The sequence below is a fragment of the Phytophthora sojae genome, assembly GCF_000149755.1.
Source record: "Phytophthora sojae unplaced genomic scaffold PHYSOscaffold_9, whole genome shotgun sequence".
Lineage (NCBI taxonomy): Eukaryota > Oomycota > Peronosporomycetes > Peronosporales > Peronosporaceae > Phytophthora > Phytophthora sojae.
In genome coordinates this window covers 1233295-1254281 of record NW_009258123.1, presented here as the reverse complement: position 1 = coordinate 1254281, position 20987 = coordinate 1233295, and the positions used below count along the sequence as shown (strand labels likewise).

At 57.2% G+C, this 20987-nt stretch overlaps 8 protein-coding genes across 8 annotated transcripts; 5 read left to right on the top strand and 3 right to left on the bottom strand.

The window, feature by feature from the left end:
* Positions 1–581: 581 nt before the first annotated feature.
* On the bottom strand, positions 582–2639 carry PHYSODRAFT_523359 (hypothetical protein; the record flags this gene model as incomplete). Its single annotated transcript, XM_009536372.1, has 2 exons — positions 582–1518; positions 1588–2639. The coding sequence occupies 2 exons, from the start codon at positions 2637–2639 to the stop codon at positions 582–584; spliced, it is 1989 nt and encodes a 662-aa protein (XP_009534667.1).
* Positions 2640–2950: 311 nt separating this feature from the next.
* Positions 2951–5041, top strand: PHYSODRAFT_564272 (hypothetical protein; the record flags this gene model as incomplete). The annotated part of the gene is made up of 1 exon (XM_009536371.1): positions 2951–5041. One exon carries the CDS (start codon positions 2951–2953, stop codon positions 5039–5041), a length of 2091 nt encoding a protein of 696 aa, XP_009534666.1.
* A 1748-nt stretch (positions 5042–6789) lies between these two features.
* PHYSODRAFT_564269 (hypothetical protein) lies at positions 6790–7643 on the top strand (the record flags this gene model as incomplete). The annotated part of the gene is made up of 2 exons (XM_009536370.1): positions 6790–6928; positions 7000–7643. Exons 1-2 carry the CDS (start codon positions 6841–6843, stop codon positions 7641–7643), a joined length of 732 nt encoding a protein of 243 aa, XP_009534665.1. The 5' UTR covers positions 6790–6840.
* A 716-nt stretch (positions 7644–8359) lies between these two features.
* Positions 8360–9536, top strand: PHYSODRAFT_523500 (hypothetical protein; the record flags this gene model as incomplete). The annotated part of the gene is made up of 5 exons (XM_009536369.1): positions 8360–8446; positions 8561–8716; positions 8853–8960; positions 9049–9289; positions 9358–9536. Coding segments are annotated over 5 exons (771 nt in total), but the record flags the coding sequence as incomplete, so codon positions are not given.
* Positions 9537–11709: 2173 nt separating this feature from the next.
* Positions 11710–13174, bottom strand: PHYSODRAFT_258912 (hypothetical protein; the record flags this gene model as incomplete). The annotated part of the gene is made up of 2 exons (XM_009536368.1): positions 11710–12900; positions 12932–13174. 2 exons carry the CDS (start codon positions 13172–13174, stop codon positions 11710–11712), a joined length of 1434 nt encoding a protein of 477 aa, XP_009534663.1.
* A 2703-nt stretch (positions 13175–15877) lies between these two features.
* Positions 15878–16180, bottom strand: PHYSODRAFT_403262 (hypothetical protein; the record flags this gene model as incomplete). The annotated part of the gene is made up of 1 exon (XM_009536367.1): positions 15878–16180. A coding segment is annotated over one exon (303 nt), but the record flags the coding sequence as incomplete, so codon positions are not given.
* Positions 16181–18737: 2557 nt separating this feature from the next.
* Positions 18738–19198, top strand: PHYSODRAFT_288499 (hypothetical protein). The gene has a single exon (XM_009536366.1). It carries the CDS (start codon positions 18779–18781, stop codon positions 19148–19150), a length of 372 nt encoding a protein of 123 aa, XP_009534661.1. The 5' UTR covers positions 18738–18778; the 3' UTR covers positions 19151–19198.
* A 419-nt stretch (positions 19199–19617) lies between these two features.
* Positions 19618–20886, top strand: PHYSODRAFT_523481 (hypothetical protein; the record flags this gene model as incomplete). The annotated part of the gene is made up of 2 exons (XM_009536365.1): positions 19618–19877; positions 20325–20886. The coding sequence occupies 2 exons, from the start codon at positions 19618–19620 to the stop codon at positions 20884–20886; spliced, it is 822 nt and encodes a 273-aa protein (XP_009534660.1).
* Between the last annotated feature and the right edge of the window lie 101 nt (positions 20887–20987).

Sequence of the window (20987 nt, the reverse complement as noted above, 5' to 3'; positions counted from 1 at the left end):
ATAGTGACTAGGGTTGATGTGACTTGCCAAATGTATAGGGAGGATGGGGAGATCTTTGGCTTTCGGCCATAAAACGACCACGAAATCACACGACCTGCACGATGTCGTTGCGGTCCGCTCGGAACCCTCACCTGCTTGCTTGGCAAGCTTTGCAGAGGCCATCGGGCGAAGTGGCGGAGCTTCTCTAAAGTCCTTTGTCACTTTGAAGAGCGGCAGCAGTCGGGAAGTTGCGTATGTAGGCGCCGATCGTTGAAGCGTTGCGAGTCTCCCGCCGCACAAGCAGCACCGCAAGCCCGCCTCAGAAGAGCCGCCGCCGCCGAGATTAACTCGCTTTTCGTCATTGCCCTCCTCAAGCTGCCTGGACCTTGAAGCTGTTCATCATGTCGGTGCCGAGCGCTAGCCTCGCCGGTTGCAAGACTTTGGTCATTTTTGAGAACTATCAGCGCTAGGCAACGACATTGTGACTTGGATGTAGATCAAGCAAAAAGATGCAATACACTTTCAGTGTGCGTACGTTCGCTACGGCCCATCACTACACGTAGCTATTATACTTGACATGGCTTCAGTACGGCTGCTTCTTGTTAGCTGGCAGTGTCGTATCTCATGTTGCGGGCGATGTTGCGCAGCGTGAAGACGATCTCCAGCGCGTTGGGCCGATGGCTGGGCTCGAAGGAGGCGCAGGCCGTTGTGAGCTGCTGCAGCGGCGCGGGGCAGTCCTCGCGCAGCTGCGGCTGGACCTGGCCCGACGTGGCAAGGTGCATGAGCTGCATCGTGGTCAGGTGCCGCTCGCTCACCTCCGCGTTGAGTGTGAAGGGCGGCAAACACGTGTCCAGCTCGGATAGCACGATGGCGTACGAGTACACGTCCGCCTTCTCGCTGTAGGCCTCACCGCGCAAAATCTCGGGCGCCGTCCAGAGCAAAGTGCCCACGCCGTTGGTCATCGTGTCGTCCGACGAACGCTCGCGACTGAGACCGAAGTCGCTCAGCTTCGCGCGCAGCCGACTGTCCAGCAGGACGTTGAGAGACTTGAGATCGCGGTGGATGATGATCGGCTGTCGGCCGTGCAGGTACGCCAATGCCTCGGCGATATCCGTGGCTATGCCAAGCTTTTCCTTGCACCAGGACAATTCATCCTTGCGCTTTGAGTTGAGCAGCATGGACAGATCTCCCTGCTCCATGAACTCGGAAACGATGCACAAGTCGCACACGCGGTTCCAGGATAAACCGACAAATCGCACGATGTTGGGATGCTCTAGAGTGGATGCGAGTCGCACCTCATTCGCGAAGAGCATGACGTTATCCTCATCGTGACGCTTTTCCGGCAGGAGCTGCTTGATGGCCACGATCTGAGACCCGCAAGTACCCTTCCAGACTTCTCCGTTAGCTCCACGGGCAATAAGCTTGTCAAATGTGAGGCAGTCGTATGCAATGCGCTTGGACGTAATTCTCGCGTCGATGCAGAACGTTGCCAACTCAATCGACCGCCGCCGTCGAGATTCATTGAGAGAATTCCGAGGGCTGTTCATGCCGTTGGTTTTCTGCTTCGAGCGCGTTGTTGTGGCGCTCGCGTAGACCGTCGGAGATGACACGGTGCTCTTGTCGTCGTCTTTCTTCTTTCGGTTCACCTGCACCGCGATAAGAGCTCCCACGGCCGCTGCGAGTAGGATGAAAAGTACCACGAGAATGACTGTATCACCGGAAATACTCGAGCTGGCGTCAGTCGAGAGCGCTGAGGCTGACGTTGCTGAGCTACCAGTCGACATGTCCTCACCCGAAATCTCGCTCTCGAGCCACAGGTCAACAAACCCGCCCCGAGAAGGAAGACACCAGGGGTTGAAAGGGTCCTCGTCGGGGGTTCCGAACTCCACACAGGGAGCGACGAAAAACGAGTCTCCCGGGCAGCTCTCGATGTTCCACGGCAGCGGCGCGATCTGGTTGATCGTGAAGAGAACGTCGGCCTCAATTGTGTAGTCGTCTTCAGAGCCTGAACCGATGACTTCATGAACGCCAGCGGAGCCTGAGCTATTGTCCTGTACGTGCTTGTACAGTCGAATATCCGGGACGCCCGCCAGATCTCCGTCTTCAGACCACAACGTTGATGCTTCAGCGTTCTCAATATCCGTCGCGTTCTTCTCCACTGCTGCAATTCCGCACTGCGCCGCCTTCCACACGGTCGTGCGCGAACATGTCGAACCTGCAAAGTACAGCCCCGTCAAGTCGCACGTTTCCATCCGACAGTCCTTGCCTTTGTACGCGTCGAAAGGCGTCAAGATCACCGACATGGACTCGTTGCACGGCGCGTACACCTGCACCAACCTGCCGCCGCTGGTCATCACGAGTCCTGTATCCCAGAGCAGCGCGCGCTGCAGGTAGCCGGAGAGTGAGTCCCATCGGACCGATTTCTCCGCGAGTCGCACGAGCAGCGAGTCCGGTACGTTACTAAGCACGACCTGGGGCGCGGCGGCGTCCGCTGCGCTCCCACTCGCTGCACTGCGCTGCTGCATCTGGTGGAGCTGCGCGGCGACGTCAATGACGGCGTCAACTTGGCACAAGGAGGTCGTCACCAGCAGCAGCGCGCACACATGCTTGAGCTTGGCGCCAGGGGATTTCCGCCGGCGGTGGTGGCGCACGGGCTGCATCCGGGTGCGCGACAGATAGAGAGAGTTCTTCTGAGCTCAGGCGAGTTGAGTGCAGCAGTAACACCCTCGACCGAGCAGCTCCGAACATGCATGCAACCTTGCGCCGTTTCATGCGTAACGAACGGTCCGGTTGTAGGATCGGGCCGATCTACAATGCTACCTATATAGGTTTCAACCTACAACTTATATTGAAAAACGTATGTCGGGTGTAGGTCGCAACGAGTGGCTGAGCGGCTCTGTAGATTGTTTTGACCCCCTTTGGGTGTGGTCGGTCAATCATCTTGTGTTTGTATAGGACGGAGCTGGAGACGATGGCGCCCACGACGTTCGAGCAGAAGCTGGCGCAGCTCAAGCGCGAGGCCGAGCACTACGCTGACTACCTGAGCGACGAGGAGGTGGAGGATGAGGTCACGAGCAAGGCCCACGAGGAGGCGGACTTCTGCAACGACTACAGCATGTCCGTCGTGGTGGGCGGCCTGCCCTTCGTGGACGAGACCAAGCACGGCAAGCTGCTGAACGTGGTCAAGAAGATCTTCGGCCAGGTGGGCCCCGTGGTGGACATCCGCATGCCCTTCGGCGGCGGCGGCAAGACCACGGGCTTCGCCTTCGTCGAGTACGAGCAGGAGGCGCACGCCAACGACGCCGTGCGCACCATCAACAACTTCGCGCTGGACAAGCGCCACACGATGCTCGTCAACAAGTACGAGGACATCGAGCGCTTCCAGAAGACGCCCGCCGAGTTCGCGGCCCCCAAGGTGGACAAGTTCGTGGAGCCCAAGAACCTCAAGACGTGGCTCGCGGACCCGGCGCGCCGCGACATGTTCGTGCTGCGCCACGGCTCCGAGACGGAGCTCTTCTGGAGCGACAAGGGCGAGATCGAGCTCGACTACGCCGGCGACCGCGAGAAGTTGAACGACAAGCAGTGGTGCTCGCAGTACGTGCTGTGGTCCCCTCAGGGCACGTACCTGGCCACGTTCCACCCGCAGGGCATTGCGCTCTGGGGCGGCGACAAGTACGAGAAGGTGGGCCGCTTCGCCCACAAGAACGTCAAGCTCGCGGTCTTCTCGCCCAACGAGAACTACATCCTCACGCTGAGCGAGACGGAGCAGGACTCGGCCATCATCATCTGGGACGTCAAGACGAGCAAGATGCTGCGCGCCTTTCCCGCCGGCAAGCCCACGGGCGCCAAGGGCGAGGTGGTGCAGGGCCTCATGACCCCGTTCAAGTGGAGCGCCGACGACAAGTACGTGGCGCGTCGCGGCAAGGACGTCATCAGCATCTACGAGCTGCCGTCCATGAAGCTGCTCGAGAAGAAGTCGCTGCGTGCCGAGGGCGTGCACGACTTCTTCTGGTCGCCGACCGACCCCATCCTGGCCTACTGGGCGCCCGAGGGCAACAACGTGCCCGCGCGTGTGTCGCTCGTGGAGCTGCCGTCGCGCCGCGAGGTGCGTCAGAAAAACCTCTTCAACGTGAGCGACTGCAAGCTGCACTGGCACCCGAACGGCACGTTCCTGTGCGTCAAGGTGACGCGCCACTCCAAGTCCAAGAAGACCATGTACACCAACTTCGAGCTCTTCCGCGTGCACGAGCAGCTGGTGCCCGTCGAGATGCTGGAGGTCAAGGAGAGCATCGTGGCGTTCGCGTGGGAGCCCAAGGGCACGCGCTTCGCCACGGCGCACGGCGAGGGCCAGCAGCGCCTGAACGTGTCCTTCTACGACATGGACGGTGGCAGCAAGTCGGTCAAGGAGGTGACGCTGCTGTACACGCTCAAGGACAAGGCCTGCAGCCACCTGTACTGGTCGCCGCTGGGCAACAACATCGTGCTGGCCGGTCTGGGCGAGATCAACGGCCAGCTCGAGTTCTGGGACGCCACGGAGCAGCAGAGCATCACGGTGCAGGAGCACTTCAAGTGCACGCACGTCGAGTGGGACCCGTCGGGCCGTGTGGTGGCGACGGCCGTGTGCCAGCCGCTGGACAACTCGTACTACAAGTTCACCATGGACAACGGCTACACGCTGTGGACGTTCCAGGGCAAGCAGCTCCTGGAGGAGAAGAAGGACGCGTTCTACCAGTTCCTGTGGCGCCCGCGCCCGCGCACGCTGCTCTCGGACGAGGAGTACAACAACGTGGTCAAGAACCTCAAGAAGTTCGAGAAGCGCTTCGACCAGATGGACCGCCTCAAGGAGCGCGAGCGCCTGGCCGCCGAGAAGGCGGAGCGCAACCGCCAGGAGCAGGAGTTCCAGGAGCTGTTGGAGAAGCGCCTGGCCTCGGCGGCCGCGCGCCGCGCCGAGTACGTGGCGCTGCTGGACGGCTACGACAGCGAGGACGAGAGCGAGTACATTGTGCAGAGCCACACGTACGACGACGTGCTCGAGACCAAGGAGGAGGTCATCCGCAAGTAGGCGTCTGCCGGTGTAGCCACCTCTCGCATGAGGGTGATATTTAACGATGCAACTCGGTGCAACTCGTTGCGTGGTTTGATGTGTTCAATTCAATTGCGTGCCTCGACACTCGTGCTGCCTGGCTCTCGGCTCCTCTTAACAGTGTGGATTTTGCCCATGTCGCAAAGACTGAGGTTGTGGCAGGACATGTCCGACGGTCGAGATTTTCTTGTCGGCGATCGAGCACTTGCTGCGGCGCAGACTACTTTGCGGCCATCTGTGCAGTGCCCCAGCTGGGCTCCGAGCGCCTCGATGGTAATGTATGTTTGTGGGACTGCGTGGTGGTTGAAGCGAGCGCAAACGCCGGCACGGACCGCAGCCCGCGCAGTGTTGGCAAAAAAATGATTTAAATATTTTTATCGCTTATAAAAATCCATAAAATATTTTTTCGATTTTTATTCATATAAGTGCGATTTCTGTTATCCTTCTTTTTGTAAAGACGAAACCGCTTTCATTACAAGACTGGGTTCTCTATTCGGGCACCTTTACTGCAAGCGACACGATGGCATGGCCGCTGGCAATCTCTACAGCAGAGCTACTGTCCTACAGACGAATCCAGACGAAGACGCTGTCGATAGCGTCGAACCGCCCACCAACACAATGCCACTTGACTCATCCCGCTGGCAATGTCGCGTCGCCACCATCAACGACAGACAACCCCACCGACAAGCTGATGCTGCCAGCCAAAGCAGCACCGCCAGATCCAGACGCCGAGCCTGACGAAGTCCACACGCCGCCCGTCGCCGCGCCGGTCGTACTGTCCAGTCGCACCAGCACAATCAGCCAAAGCCACGTCGTGCGAGCTGCGAGCGCCGGACACTCGCACCGATCCGTGAGCACTTGACGCCTCGCTGCCAGCTACGCCGACCAACCCGCTCGACTGTGTTGATGAGCGCCAGACCCGATCAAGACAGCACCAGCCGGACCGGTTTCGCCATCAGCGACTCTGAGCACTTGCGCCCCAGACTCGCCTCCGCCACGGACGAACAACGCAAACGGCGCGCCTCGAAGCAACAGACTCGAGGTACATTGGCACAGTGATGCCGCTGACCGCTTGCTCCTCAACTACTGCTTGTTGTCTACGCTAAGCCGCCCGCGCTACATGTCGCCTGTGCTCTGATTGTCTGCAGCGAGGATATAGGCTACTATTAGCGCAACTACGGTTCCTCTGCAGCTCCCGGTTTATTCGATTTGCTCGATAAAAATGTAAAAATCGGATAAAAATAAAAATAAAATATTTTTATTTTATTTTATTTTATGTGGATAAAAATCCTTCGATATTTTTTTGCCAACACTGGCCCGCGGTATGAGCTGAGCAGACGTGCTTTGCCCGATGCAACTTTGTTGCCAGCCAGCACGCGCCGGGCAAATTTGACCTCACACAGCGCGGCTGACGGCACGGCAAAGCAACTTTGCAAGAGCGCTGCCGGCGGCCTGCGCTTTTTGACGTGAGACCTTAAATCAGTGCGCGATTTTGGAAGATACTGTGCCCCATACAAAACATCCCCGGCTCTGCACACTACTGACTTAGCGCGGTCTCACACCAAATGTATGACGTTGAAGTGCTTTTTCTATCCCCGCTTGAAGAATCGCTATGAAACAAACTGTGTACAGTGGGCGCCCTTTCGCTCCTGTTCCTCTGCCAGCCGGCTCGTTTTTCGTTTCCGCGCTGCTTCGTTCGCATTCGCAAAAGCGATTTTACCAGACTCTGCAACGACCTCCTGGCTACCTGCACCACACACACTCCACCTCACTATTACATGGGAGTCAGCCGCGTCGTCAGCACCGCCGTCCGTGAGGAGCCCGCCTCGGCCGTCGTCGAGCAGCTCCACGTCGCCCCCGCGCCGCGTACGTCCGCCCTCGTCGTCCTCTCACCGTTCGCCTACGTGCCCTAACTGTTGTGTACTTGTACGCTGCAGTGATCATCCTGGACTGGGACGACACGCTGCTGCCCAACACGCACCTGGCCAAGCTGGGCTTCACGTCGGAGGACGAGGCCTTCGAGCTGCCCGCCGAGTGCGCGCCCGTGCTGGAGGAGCTGGCCTCGGAGGTGGAGAACTTCCTGAACGCGTGCCTCAAGCTCGGCGCGTGCTGCATCGTGACCAACGGCCTGGCCGGCTGGGTGGAACGCTCGTGCCAGCGCTTCCTACCCAATGTGCTGCCGCTGCTGGAGCAGATGACCATCGTGAGCGCGCGCTCCAACTTCGAGAGCGTGTACCCGGACCGCCCCATCGAGTGGAAGATCGCCGTGTACCGCGACCTGCTCGCCAAGCGCGGCTTCCTGCAGGAGCCCCCCGTGGAGACCCACGGCGTGTACGTGCAGCAGCAGGAGCGCGCGCCGCAGCAGGTCATCGCGCTCGGCGACTCGCAGATCGACCGCTGCGCCATCCAGTACGTGGCGCGGCGCACGCCCAACACGCAGCTCAAGTCCATCAAGCTGCTGGACAACCCGAGCATGACGCAGCTGCAGAAGCAGCTCCACCTGCTCGGCGTCTTCCTCGTGCAGCTCAGCGGCCACGACGAGACGCTCGACCTGGAGCTGTCCAACGAGATGCTGCAGTGAGTGAGTCCAGTCAAGCGCCGTACGGTCACCACGCCCAGCCCAGCCAAGTCATTTTCCATCCATTTATCTATATATCTATAGGACCAACGAGAACCAAGGCAAGTCGACAGCGACTGCAGTAGCAAAGTAGCAAGTGGCAGTGTCCCCCATTTCCATGAAATCTAGAAACCAGCGCCAGTAGAATACACACCAACCACTATTTAACCCGTTCTACGTGTACGTGTGTGTCGTGTATGCGTGGTTGAAGTGGCACTACCGGCGTTCTGCTTGGACGCGAAGGCTGAAGTTTCGTCGCGAGATCTGGCCAGTCGACGCGCGTTTAACACGCTCCTCCCATCGCCTCGAGTCCCATCGCCCCCCATACATAGTGTCGAGCCAAGCGTCTTGGCCCGACGAGAACGAGTGGTGAGCCAGCCTTCGGAGCGCGCCATCCGCCGCCGACATGTCTTTCTCGCCGGCATCTCGCTCTCCAGCACCCGGGCAGGAGACCCTATCTTTGGCCGGCACCGGCGACTCTACGTCGTCCGTTTGTTGCGCGCTGCAATAACGAGCGCAATGCCAGGTGAGGGTGTCGGAGGGATCAGCAGGATGGGCGTCTCTCGCACGCCGGATCTAACGCCTGCTTTTTGCTTCAAGCAGGAAGACGGCTGCGGCACGCGCCGCCGGTGGACGAGGTGCTGCTGCCGCCGCTCAGAAATCCAGCGAGGTGCGGCGAGAGCAATCAGCTCGACGCTGACGCCGGCGCGCAGTGGGACGATGGTCGGCACCGCCGGGCTCGGCGACGGAGGCCGCAGCTAGCCTACGTGGTGCTGCCGCCGGTCTTCCCCCTCGATAAGCGCGGCCGGCAGCGGCGCCACCGCAGCGGCCGAAACAAGTCGCGGCGCAGTCGGAGATATCGGAGCAGCAGTAGCGACGAGGAGTCCATTAGCGGTAGTGATGCCAGTGACTCCAGTCATGAAGAGACCGACGACCGTGTAGCTCGGCCGCCTCGAGCCTCCTCCATGCGCAGCCAGCGCATGCGCTCGATCGCGGCGATGTCCAAGCTGCAGCACGACGCCGCCACCACGATCCAGGTTGGCTGCTTTATTCTAACCTATGATGCAACTCGGTGAAGTTGTCACCTTACGCTCTTCCTTCGAACGTTGGTGTGCGCAGCGGGAGTATCGGTTTTACCGGCGGCGGCAGGCAGGCCGGCATCGTCGGAACCAGCGACTCGCACGGCAGGCGCAGGACCTGCTCGACGTTTTTCTGCTTCAGGAGGTGGCCAGCATCGTGCCGACTTGCTTGCTTGACGTCCTCCGAGAGACATGCATGCAGGTGGGTGGACCTACTTTCGTGCATGCAGCCTTCCCTGCCTGCATGCTCGTTCGCCTCCATCCATCATCATCTAACTTCTTACATGTAGGAGGCTGAGACGACCAAGCGCAGACAAGACCTCGCGACCTCGCTGGCCGGCGGTGTGCTCTCGTCGCTGATCGACGAGTGTATCCACGACGTCTTCCATGACGTGCTGCAGGCCATGGTCAAGTCATACTTCGCCCAGAAGATCGACCTGTCTCGAGCTGCGACCCCACCGGCGCTCGCCGTGGCTGCCGACATTCTCGACGACTGGACTAAAGAGCTCGTAGCCGACTTGCTCCCAGAAGGTACGAAGAGCGTCAACGCTGTATTTATTAAACCACGCTCTGCTCACTCTCGTCCCGTGCTGGAGCAGCACTCGCGGAACTGGCGTCCGAATACACCGCACGGCAACAGCATGAGGTCGTATGGGAGTCCCTAGTGCACGACCAGCTCCGATCCATCGCATCCGATGCCATCGTCGAAGCCACACCTGACTCCACCATAAGTCGACCGAACTCCCCAAGCTCCACTAACCCAGTTTCAACTCATTAGCCGCAGCGCTCGCTTAGGGCGCCGAAAACTATTTTTTTCTTGGTACGTTTCGAGCTCCAGGACAATCGTTACGTGGAGGCACATGATCCCTTGGTCTATTACCGGACTGCGAGTTTTATAGCGACATCGCGCTATACTCCATGCTCCGTTGTCATGAAGTCGGGACGAGTGTTTTCGTTTCGAGATGGAGTCCACGACCAGATGAAAGCGCTAGCCCCAGGATTCAGCATCATGACAGCCCAGCGGAAGCTAATGACGGCGTTGCTGCTGCTCGGTGTGATCCCCTTCGTTCTGCAGATACGAGGCTGCTTGAAGCTAGCAACTCCGCACAAAATCACGAAAAGCCTGATCGAGCTTCTACGTCGGGCCGGTGTGGTGGAGTGTGGACATGACGCACTATTACGCGTTGGAGCATGGATATCTGCGTCATTTCGTAGCTCCAGAATACAATACGCACGGAAATTTGGCGATGAAAGCCGCAGAAGTCGAAGCATGCGCGAGCGACAGCTATTCTATTGAGATGTTCGTTTACCACGGCAGTCTTGGGTATTTCTCCTTCAATGATGAGTTCACTGGGACATACTGCGCTACGGACGGAAGTGCATTCGCCCATGTCGTTGGTGTCGGGACTTTTGATATCAATGGAAATGCCCTAGCCGAGCATCTCGGCAGTGAAGGCTACAGGTGGTCATATTGGTACTGCACCGTTGGCGCAACGTGGATAGTCTTTAGGGGCCTCGTGTTACGAAGGTGCTACGTCGCATGTAAGCGCTATGGGGGCAAAAGCGACCAAATGGGCGTGAGTCTTGGGCAAAGAGCAGCTATGATCTTCGTCCACGAAAATCTGCGACTATCAGCACATGGAGCAACAAACTACCATCGAGTGCTGCTGCTGTATTTACTCCTTGAAGGCCTCATGAGCGATCTGTTCCTGCTTGGAGCCACCGACGGATCTTTTGTCTGGCTGCAGTACTTCTCGCTAGGGTACAACTTGTCCGGTGTACTGCTGGTGCTGTTCGAGATGATCGAGAGGATGGGGTGGCTGGGCGAAACTTACCGTCTTTTTGTGAAGCGCCTGCTTTTCAGCTACGAATCCTCGCTGCTGGGAGAAAGTTTGAGTGCAATTGTACAGCCCTTGTACCTTTCGTCAGTCAATCGGTCGGATATGAGGAATACGCATCCGGCTGCTCTTGCAGTGTCATACTATGTGTGGAGCTTGGTGGGGCATATCGTCATCGCGCTGGGCCTCATCGGGTTCATTATGCTCGTACGAATACTCCGCGCAGTCAGCTACGTTTGCTGGAAACATGGCCGCATACGTGATATCTTCTTGGCACCTTGCTGCGTCGACACGACCTTCGGAGCACGCAACAAAATGACGAAGCTGGGTGGTTACCACTGGGAGAACGGAAAGCTCTACTACAAAGCCGACGCCTTGAAATCCTTCGGGCTGCTCAGAATGGAGGAGGAAGATGGCAGCCAGCTCCTCGTTTTGAACAAATTCATTGGTTTGACGCACGGATGGAGAACCTGGTGGTGATCGGCTCGGTGACCGACGAGCGTGTGGATACGTGCGCTGAACGGCCTTGTACGGGCGTGGTTGGCTTCTTTGATCGAAACTTGGGTGGGCCCCCAGCGGATTCGGAGCGATTCCGCTCAATTATCGTTCGTAGGAGGAGCAGAGTTCTGCCCTCTCCTTCACATCTCAACATCATTCCGACTTGATCAAGTCGCAGTGTACAAGGTGCTCCATCTTGCTGCGCATCGAGCAACCTTGGAATTTACCGTGCACTTACCGCAAATTTTACATTCGAGTACGCGGCAGTTAACTCCGTGGATGAGGGCACCTACGAAACCGGTGAAGACTACCGGTAGTGCAAGTCGTGGAGTCTCGGCGTCAGTTTATTACGTTCCTGCATGGTCTTGTTGGTAAAATCATAGGAGCAGCGAGCGTGGATTTGTGAACTTTGATGTGTTTCAGAATCGGAAGTGGCATGCTGACGAAATGAATCCAAACTGCTGGGCTCATCACCTTTCCTTGTCCAGTGGGCTGACACAGATTCTAACTATCAAGCTAACGTGTCAGTGACAAACGAACGAGTATTCAGAAACGTATCACGAAGATTATGAACTTTGGTGCTACAGCGCGCGCGCGGGAAGGGGGGTAACTACTTTATGCACCGTGAACGGTGGTGTAGTTGTAGTACACCTCGTTCTCGTACTCGCTGTCGCAGTACGGGAACGCCGTGTCCGAGTCCGTCGGAGCGAACAGCGTCTTACCCGACGTATACGTCACGTAGCAGCCCAGGAAGCCGCACACGACAATCACCATCAGCGCCGGGATCTTCTCGTACATGGGGATCTCGTGCCACAGCTTCTTGAGCAGGAAAATAATGGGCAGCAGGATGCTGATGAGCGTGATGCACGAGGCGCCGACGAAGTCCACCATGTCCGAGAAGTGGTCCTTCAGGAGAACCGACAGGACGACCAGCACCACGATGATGGCGACGCGCAGGGTCACGTACTTGACCGCGTTCGAGCCCCGGTACTCGGCTGCCTCCGCCTCCACGTCGCCGTGGTACGGGCTCTCGGCGTCGGCGTTCGAGATGTATGACATCTTGGACGAGCGACGGTCGTCGGTGGCAGCATCCTTGCCGGGCGTGTTGGCGGCGGCGTACGAGAGGGCGTTCTCGACGTCGTCCTCCTCCCTCTTCTTGTGCATCTTGAGCACCAGGCACTCGGCGAGGTAGAAGGCCGGGTTCAGGAGGACGGAGAAGGCGATCGTGATGTGCAGCTGCATGAACAAGTAGGCCATGACGACGGCGCTCCAGCTGGACTTGAAGCCCAGCGTGGTGAGGCCCGTGTCCGAGTCCGGGTAGATGGAGTAGAGCAGGTTGCCCGTGATCTGGCAGCCCACCGCCGAGTACGCCGTGCTGGCCAGGATGAGGAAAAGGCACGAGATGAAGGCCATGGTGACGAACACCACGCCCGGCATGCGCGTCGGCTCCCTGTGCTGGCGCTGCAGGGCCGGGATCACGATGCCGGCGTTGTAGGCGAGCAACAGGTTGCCGAACATGCCGGCGACTTGCGAGAACTTGAGCTCGGGCGACGGCGGAGTCGGGTGGCCGCGCATGCCGTACATGACGACGGCCACGCCGATGACGTCGGCGATGAGCGTGGCAGCGCAGCCGGCGAACGCGGCCCCGGCGCCTTCCTTGAGCGTCGGGGTGAGGCACACGGGCAGACACATGAGCGCCATGAAGCAGACCCAGTAGCTGGGGCTGAAGGCGTCCGGGAACAGGCCGTCGAGCAAGGTGCCGCCCAGCACGAGGAGGACGCAGGGCACGAGCAGGCACGTGGCCATCTGCGAGACGACCGCAAGCCAACGGTCCCACCTGCCCATGCAGGTCGCTGTAGGTCTTGACGCTTGTGGGCGCCAGCAGCATCACGCGGCAGATGGCCACGGACGCGTACACGTTGGCGAAGGCCATGAAGGCCATGCCGATGACGGCCAGTACGGGACCGGCGCGCGAGAAGTTGCCGGACATACCGAGCGTGCCGATGCCGTAGACGCAGCAGAAGATGTTGAACGCTACCTTTAGATCCTCCATCGTGAGGAACTTCTTGTCGCAACCCATGGTGGATAGTCGACGAGCGGAGCTGTGGTGCGTACCAAGAGGCAAAAGAGAAAATGAGGAGGAGAGTATCGGAGACCCGGTACCGCAGTGCTGTATCGTTGAGAGACTTAGGTGCAGTACATGTAGGGAAGTCATGTTGGCCGGACAAGACTCCGAGATATACGGAACGGAGCTCGTCGACGATGAGGATGCGCTGGCCGAGAGCATCCACACAGTGAGTCGGGCAGGTACATATCCATCCAATCGAGGCAGACTTCCATGATTTGGCAATCAACGTCGAATCCATGGAAGTGCACTGGGGCAACTAGATGCGCAGATTGGTCCCCACGGTGTCCCCATGCTATTGACTCATCGCGCATAATCTCCTGGGGGCGCACTATGCTACATGCAGTGCATTGTGACGTGTCGGACATGCTTCATGCTCCGCCCCGCAGACCTACGCGGTAACGAGGGCGAGAAGCTGAAGCATTCGCTCGAAGTACAACCACGTGCCGCACATCGGGTTGATCAGGCGGGACAAGAAACACACTGATCGTTATCTAGTTTGCGGCACTTCGCAGCAGCAAGTCCTGCTCGCCCGCTCACTACACTCGCACTTGTCCTGCAAGTTGAATTAGCGTGCGCAGTTACGGTGCGGTGTACACTGGTGGCCGGTGTCTGCCGTTCGTGCTCTGAGGCAGGCGCCGGGGGGGGGGGGGGGGGCTGCTTCGAGTATGCCTCCCGTAACTTCAAAAACCGCAACGCATGGCTTCTACCGTAGGTGTGTGCTGGCACGGGGATGGCATTTGAAGGCGGGATTGCAGCTGAGAGCGATCCTGGGAGTAGATAGCCATCTAAACCGCAACAAATTCAAATTCAAATACTTACATTTAGCGCTTCATGCAGCGGCATTACCCAAGTTAGATGTAGGGCTTTCCGTCCATGCCAGTCTCAACTCCTCTTATTGAAGAGTTAAATTCGCCGAAATCGCTTTCCGATTCATCAAGGGACGCCCAGTTAAAAACCGCAAAAATACACAAATAACATATGGTGCACATCCCATTTTCTGTGATCCAAGATCGGATTTCACATGACTGAGTTATCAACACTGAGCATACCGCTGAAACAGTAAGCCTTTAAACGCTTTTGACTGTAAGACCGCGGCGATGGAGGAGAAAAGCTGGCACCAAAATGCCCGCTCGCATTGCGCTCCTTTCTTTCGAGCCTAGTGGAGAGGAATATCACCAACTCGTGTCTCCGGTGGAAGATTCCGCGGCATTTCGAGACGCTTGCATACCCGTAGGGCTGACGGTGGCTGCCGACAGGCCCACCGGGATCGAGGAGATGGGAGTCATCAATACGTCGGGAGGCATTCTCGAGCAGCCGCCCGCGCCTGCCTCCGAGCACGAACTTACTGCGATGTCGCCGCTGGAGGCACCTTCTGGTGAATCTGGTATGTAAATGGAGCTGAACTTGAGAATTCTGTGCTGAGTAAGATTTGCACATATTTTCATTTTGAGTCATCTTTCGGGCGTGCTTCTTGTCCCGCCAGATCAACCTGATGTGCGGCACGGGTAGTACGAACGAAGTGCATGCAGAATGCTTCAGCTTCTCGCGCCGGAATCGCCACTTCCTCCTCATTGCCGCCTAGGTCTCCGGGGCTCAACCGTGGGCTACGGTACATGCACGAGCATGAAGCCCGACACGCTGCAGTGCAGGCGCATAGCTCACGGGACCATGCGTTGACATGGGGACACCTGTGGGCGCCAATCTGCACATCCATTTGCTTCTGCAGTGCACTTCAACGTGACCGCCATGGATTCGATGTTGATTGCCAAAATAGTAGCACGCTTCGCGCGCGAGGTCTCTCAGCACTGATCAATGTTCAGTAGCACGCTTCGCGCGCGAGGTCTTAGATGTACTACGCGAGCAGTACGATCTTGTCACTAATATGGAATTTCTTCTTAGTGAAAGAGCGTCTCGCTCATAATTTGTGTATACTTTGTATGTGTATACTTTGTATCGTAAAGAAGCACAACGTAGAGAAGTGAGCTCCCGAGGACATGCGAGATCTCTTTAATCTGCTTCTTAGTATGTACAGCGGGTGTGCAAAGTCAGCACCCCCCCATTCTATATGATTGGAAGTACATTTACTACTTCAACTTAGTACTTTGTATGACCACCTCTGCTGGCAAGCACCGCTTTCAGCCTCTTTGGCATTGAAAGAACGCACTTCCTAACTACTTCGTCATCAATGTTAGTCCAAATATCTAAAAGCTTAATCTTGAGATCATCGAGTGATGTTGCCGGGTTCTTCTGTAACTCCTTCTTCATGATGAACCAGACGTTCTTCAGTTCGCGTAGGCATCCTGCTGTCAGCTTGGCTGTGTGGGCCGGCGCGTTGTCGTGGACAAAAAGTGTCTCACCTGATAGACTCATGAACGCCTTGGTAGTAGGAATTTCTTGGCGCAACATGCGTCTGTAGTAGTCACCCGTGACGGATTCTTAGCAGAAATGTAGAGTCCCAACACCATCAGCGGTGATGGAACTCCACACCATCAGCGACTTTCTGCTTGACTTATATGTCGGAATGACGCAGCGTGCATCGAAGGCTTCGTGTGGTCTCCTCCAAACCGACACTCGACCAGAGGTGCCGTGAAGCTCGACGGACGCCTCGTCGCTAAACAGCACTCTGCTCCACCACTCAGGGGCCATGTTGTCGAACCGCTTCGCGTAAGCGGCGCGAAGCCGGCGGTGCCTACGACTTAGGTATGGCTTCTTACGAGCCGATCTCCCATGGAGCCCTGTATCTCGAACCCGCTCGCGGACGAGCGTGCTTGACACTGGCTGACCGATGTCCTTGGCCACTTGAGCGGCGACAACCGCAGCACTAACAAAGCGGTTGCGCTCTACTTCCCGAACTATACGGCGATCGACGCGGTCATTGGTTCGCCGAGGCCGTCCTGTACGCTGCGGGATGGTACTGTGCCCGTGCTTTTTGTAGAACTTGACGATAGAGCGCACGCTTGGGCGAGGAATGCACAGGTGCTTGCTGATCTTCTTGTAGCCCAGCTTCTCCTTCTTCCATTTGTGGATGACGCGGTCTCGAAGGTCTTGGGAGTACTGACGCCTTGCTGTTCGTGTCATGTAGGGTCTAGTCGGATGAAAGGGATATGATACTGCTCGAATGAACTCGAGCTCGAACTCGGCTTGCGTTTAATCGACTGGTTCTCAGAAGACAGTATAATTAATGTAGTATAAACGAATTTGGCTCCGTGGATTGGTGGATTTCGTTAAATAGCATGCCAATCAGATGCAGGCAAGCGAACCACAAGAAGAAAGCCGCTTTCATCGCGATCGAGATCAAAATCTCCACTTGCACTCTAGTCTGGTAAGGTGTTGAAGTTGCCAAGGACAGAGATGGGGGGGGTGCTGACTTTGCCCACCCGCTGTACAGTTCAACTCCGTACAAATGTATAACCAATTTTGTCGACTGCTGCCAATATCATAGCAGAGCCCCACGAAACATGCCAATACGATGATTACTAGCTTCATATCCGAGGCTTACTACTGCTACTGAAAGAATTGGAATCGGGTTCTGCTTGCTCTGATCGTGCACGTGGTCTACCTTCTTGAACGACAGCTTCCGCGTCTTTGAGACGAAAGCCCGCCCTCACGGTCGAACTCCTGAAAACGCCGCCCGTACATGTACCAAAGTTTGTCTGCTCCAGGTTGGACACCTCTTGGCGCACGTACAGCCCCGCGTAGCACGCGTCAGCCGCCAGCGTAGGCTTGATGAGGCGCACGCAAAATCCCGCTGCAGGTTGTGACTGTGGTTGGCTACGTGCTTCAGGCGGAGCTGGTACCGCCACACGCCGAGCGACGCTGCTGCTACATAGCGTGATAGGGCCATGAGGGCAGCGTGGAGCTTGGAGCAATGGCCACGCACCATTCGACGCTGGGTAGACCTAGGCTAGCTCGCTGGCAATAGTATAGAGTTTGATCGTGGCCGGCGGTGAAAACTGCACAGACCGCTCTGCACAACAACAACAGCAACAACAACGGCACAATGCGCAACACGTCAGTACAGTCGGTGTATATCGGGTCCGCAGTGGCTGAGAATGAGCTGCTACTGAACCGGCAGTGATATTCCGTACGAATACTACGCACCTCAAAGGCCGATGGCAGTGACTGCGGGTGCAGACGGGCGTCTGGGGGTACGAGAGGTTGCTGACACGTCGATAAGCACCAAGCGACCCCATCCGCGACAGTCGAAGCGCTCTTGCAGCTCGGTTGGAGGCAGACTTGGCTACGACTCGCAGCTGGGTCGACGTGTAGCCGCGCGATACATGATCTCAATTGCAGCACTTCCTGGACGCCATCAAGCAAGCCACGTGCGACCCTGCTGACGATGAGTTAATACCGATATATCTTATGAAAGTATACAATATGCGTTAACTATCCATCATTTCTTTTCTATTTCTATCGTTTCTAATTGGATAGTAAAACGAAGTCGGGTGCCGGCACCTCATGCCCCATAATTTGTGATTGACTCTCATTGGTGTAAAAGCAAGCACCTTATCTGCATAAATAGCTCTGCGACTAGTCGTTGGTATACAAATCGACACTTAATCGCACACAATAACGTACCGTTGAGCTGCGATCAAGTTTTGGGTTAGCACCGGTTTACACCGGCTTAGACTGTTGCCTAGCATTTCTTTTCTTAGCCATTATCTTAAGCCGGGCAATTACCGTGACTTTTCACCAAGGTACACGAAGTAAATGGCTTCATTTGTATACTTGAACGATGAAGTTGGGACCTACGTTTGAGCTTTTCAAAAAATCTAAAAGTGTCCCATGTGAGTTCAGAGCATAATGAAACGCAGTCAAGGCCCCTGCACCGGCTGCGCCACACCTCTCTGCTTGCACTTGAGCCCCCGTTTTTCAGAAATACCGAGCGGTAATCGTTTCTAAGTTCGGTACTTCAACGTCAGACCCCAGTAGCTCTCAGCGATGCTGAGAGAACATGGAAATATGCCTCGATTGGATGGATATGTACCTGCCCGACTCACTGAGCACGTGGATGCTCTGCCTCCCTACCGCCGCCTCGAAAATTCCGAATTATCGGTACCTTGAATAAGTAAACCGGCTAATAATTCGGTATTTTCAACTGTCACGCTTTTATCAGCCAATCAAATCCTATTGTCAGTCAACTTAACTCAGTATGTAGCCTTACCTCAAAAGCCAACGGAGCTTTTGTGGTATGGCTACAGAATGAGTTAAGTTAGTTTATTGCCGATCGGTGGCAGGAGCAGGTGATGTACTGTCCCATGCACGGTCTCCGCAAAACTGCGAACGCGCCAATTTGGCTCGGATTTCAAACACGGGCGGCGGGGCGGAGGGTTAGGGATGGATGCTCATCGTGTGCAGACTCCCTAAAGTGCGAGCGCCTTCGGGCCACCGAATGGCACAAAATTGAGCCTATTGGTCATTAGCATTGCCATCCATCACCTTCCGTCCAACATGGCGACGCCCTTCGTCTCGAGTCTGCGCACCTCTCTGGGCGCCACCGGCAGCAGCGCCGTCGTGTCGGCGCCTGTCGGCCCCACCGCCGGCAAGTCGGCCATGATGTCGTTATTCTCGGAGCTGGACCTGGCGCTGGACGCCAGCGGCGCCGTCGTGGCCAGCTCGGCCAAGGACCTGCTGGCCTCCAAGAACGCCGAGAAGCAGGCGGAGGCCGAGCTCGAAGCGTCGCGCGCGCTCAAGCGGCAGCAGAACAAGCTGCAGCAGCAGAATCAGAAGAAGGAGCAGCCCGTGACGGCTCTGAGTCAGGCGCTGGGCCTCTTCGACCAGGAGGTGGACGAGCGCGAGTCCTTCATGTCCCGCAACACCAAGCGGCGGCAAAAGGGCGCGGGCAAGAACAAGGCGCGTGGAGGCTCCTCCACGACGGCAGCGCGCGGCCGCCGCCAGCGTCAGGACAAGTACAAGCGCGTGTAGAAGTACAGTACTGTAGCCCAACTAAATATGCCCATTTTTGCCACATTCTACAGGGTTACCTTGATTTTATTATCGCCCATTACGGCAACCTTGCATTCTTATTTACGGCACACGTGAATCAATTTATACACTTGAAGAGCAACTTCCGCTCGCCAACTGTTGTCCATTCACCTCAGTGCGCAATAATGGATCGCGAAACCACGCCGCAGAAGCAGCGCCAGAAGGTGAGCCTTACTCTGCCCCCACGCTGCTTCGTTCTCGCTATCTAACCCTCTCTTTATCTCTCTTCACAGCGCAGCGGCAGCAACCGCCGCAACAGCAGCGCCTCCGCGAGCCATGGCGCTCCGTCCCGAGCCAGTATGAGCGGGGCAGCTCCAGGCCAAGGCCAAGGCCCTGCACGCGGGGCGTTCCGCGGCCAGCGGCCGCGCAGCCGCACGGCGGCACCCGCGCCCTCACCAGCTGCCATTATGTCCAAGCCCCCGTCCATGCTGCTGCGTCCGCCCAGCGGCGCGTCCTCCGGCGTCCTCTACGAGCCCGATGCTCCCCAACTGCAGGTGAACACCCGACTCAGTGGCAGCTCGGGGTTAAGAGCACCGTCTCTACACAGTTTAAGAGCAAGTAGCTCTCCGGGCATTAAGAGGCCTTCGACTATACAGCAGACCAAGATCGTGCCCCCAAGCACCAGCGTGAAGCTCATCACGCCTCAGATGCAGTTCGCCACAGACCTGTCGATGAAGTTGGGGAGTTGCTTAGAACTCACAAACTTTACGGTAGTGGGGGTGCTGGGGCTCGAAGGCGTGGGGAAGTCCACAGTGCTGTCGTTATTGGCGGAGAAGGACATTAGAGGACAGAAGGAGACGATCTTCTCGACAAGAAGCCTGGAGGCTGTGGTCATGGACCGCCATGAGACCACGGGCGTGGACCTGGCCGTCTCCATGGTGGGCGGGTCGGGACACCCGACGATTCTGCTCGACTCGCAGCCGTTGCTGAGCAGTTCGATGCTGGCTGACGTGCTGGAGCGTAACGAGACTTCGAGATTCGGCGCGCTCACGCCCGAGCAGCAAGTGGAGGCTGCGTCTCTCCAGATCGCGGTCTTCTTGTGCGCCATTTGCCACTATGTGGTGATTGTGCATGATGGGCTGGCTTACCAGGTTCCGGTCTATGACTTGGTAAGGAAGATCGAGCATAAGTTTGCCCAGTGCCGACTGCCCAGTGTCTCCGGTAGCAGCCAGAAGCACGCAGCGCGGCTGTTGTTTGCGGCGAACAACGTCGCGGACTCCGGGTTGCTCTACCGCGAGAACGAGCTCTTCTCTGCCCACGAGCGAGCGCTTGAAGCAGCGTGGCCGCAAGCACTGGTTCGCGTGCCGTACAAATTATCAAGCTACAGCGACCAGCTGGATGAAGGCGGCAGTACAGCGTCGTTTGTGTTCCCGCATAGACAACGACCAGCTTCTGCGAGTGGGAACAAGAAGGGATCAGACCGCAGCATGGTTGAAACCGACAAGTATTCCAGCTTTGATGAAGCTGCACAGGATTTCCAGCGCTTCGTCCTGAGTTTACCCAGCTCGCCCTCGTTTTCATCGCAGCCGATGCCGATCGCGACAACCCCGGGGTCAAAACCTCTGCCACCGCCGCATGCGCTGTCCTTGCGCGAATGGCTGAGCAACGCCTCCCGCGTATTTGAAGGCGTTCGGAAAGCTAGCTGTTTTACGGCTGCCTTACGTGACCATCACTGATACCGAATTGAGCCCAGAGCATCGAGAAGGACGGTTTACAAGTCAGCTGGAGATTATCGAGCGGGAGTGTGAGTGACTTTATCGTTGTGCGAGGAATTAGT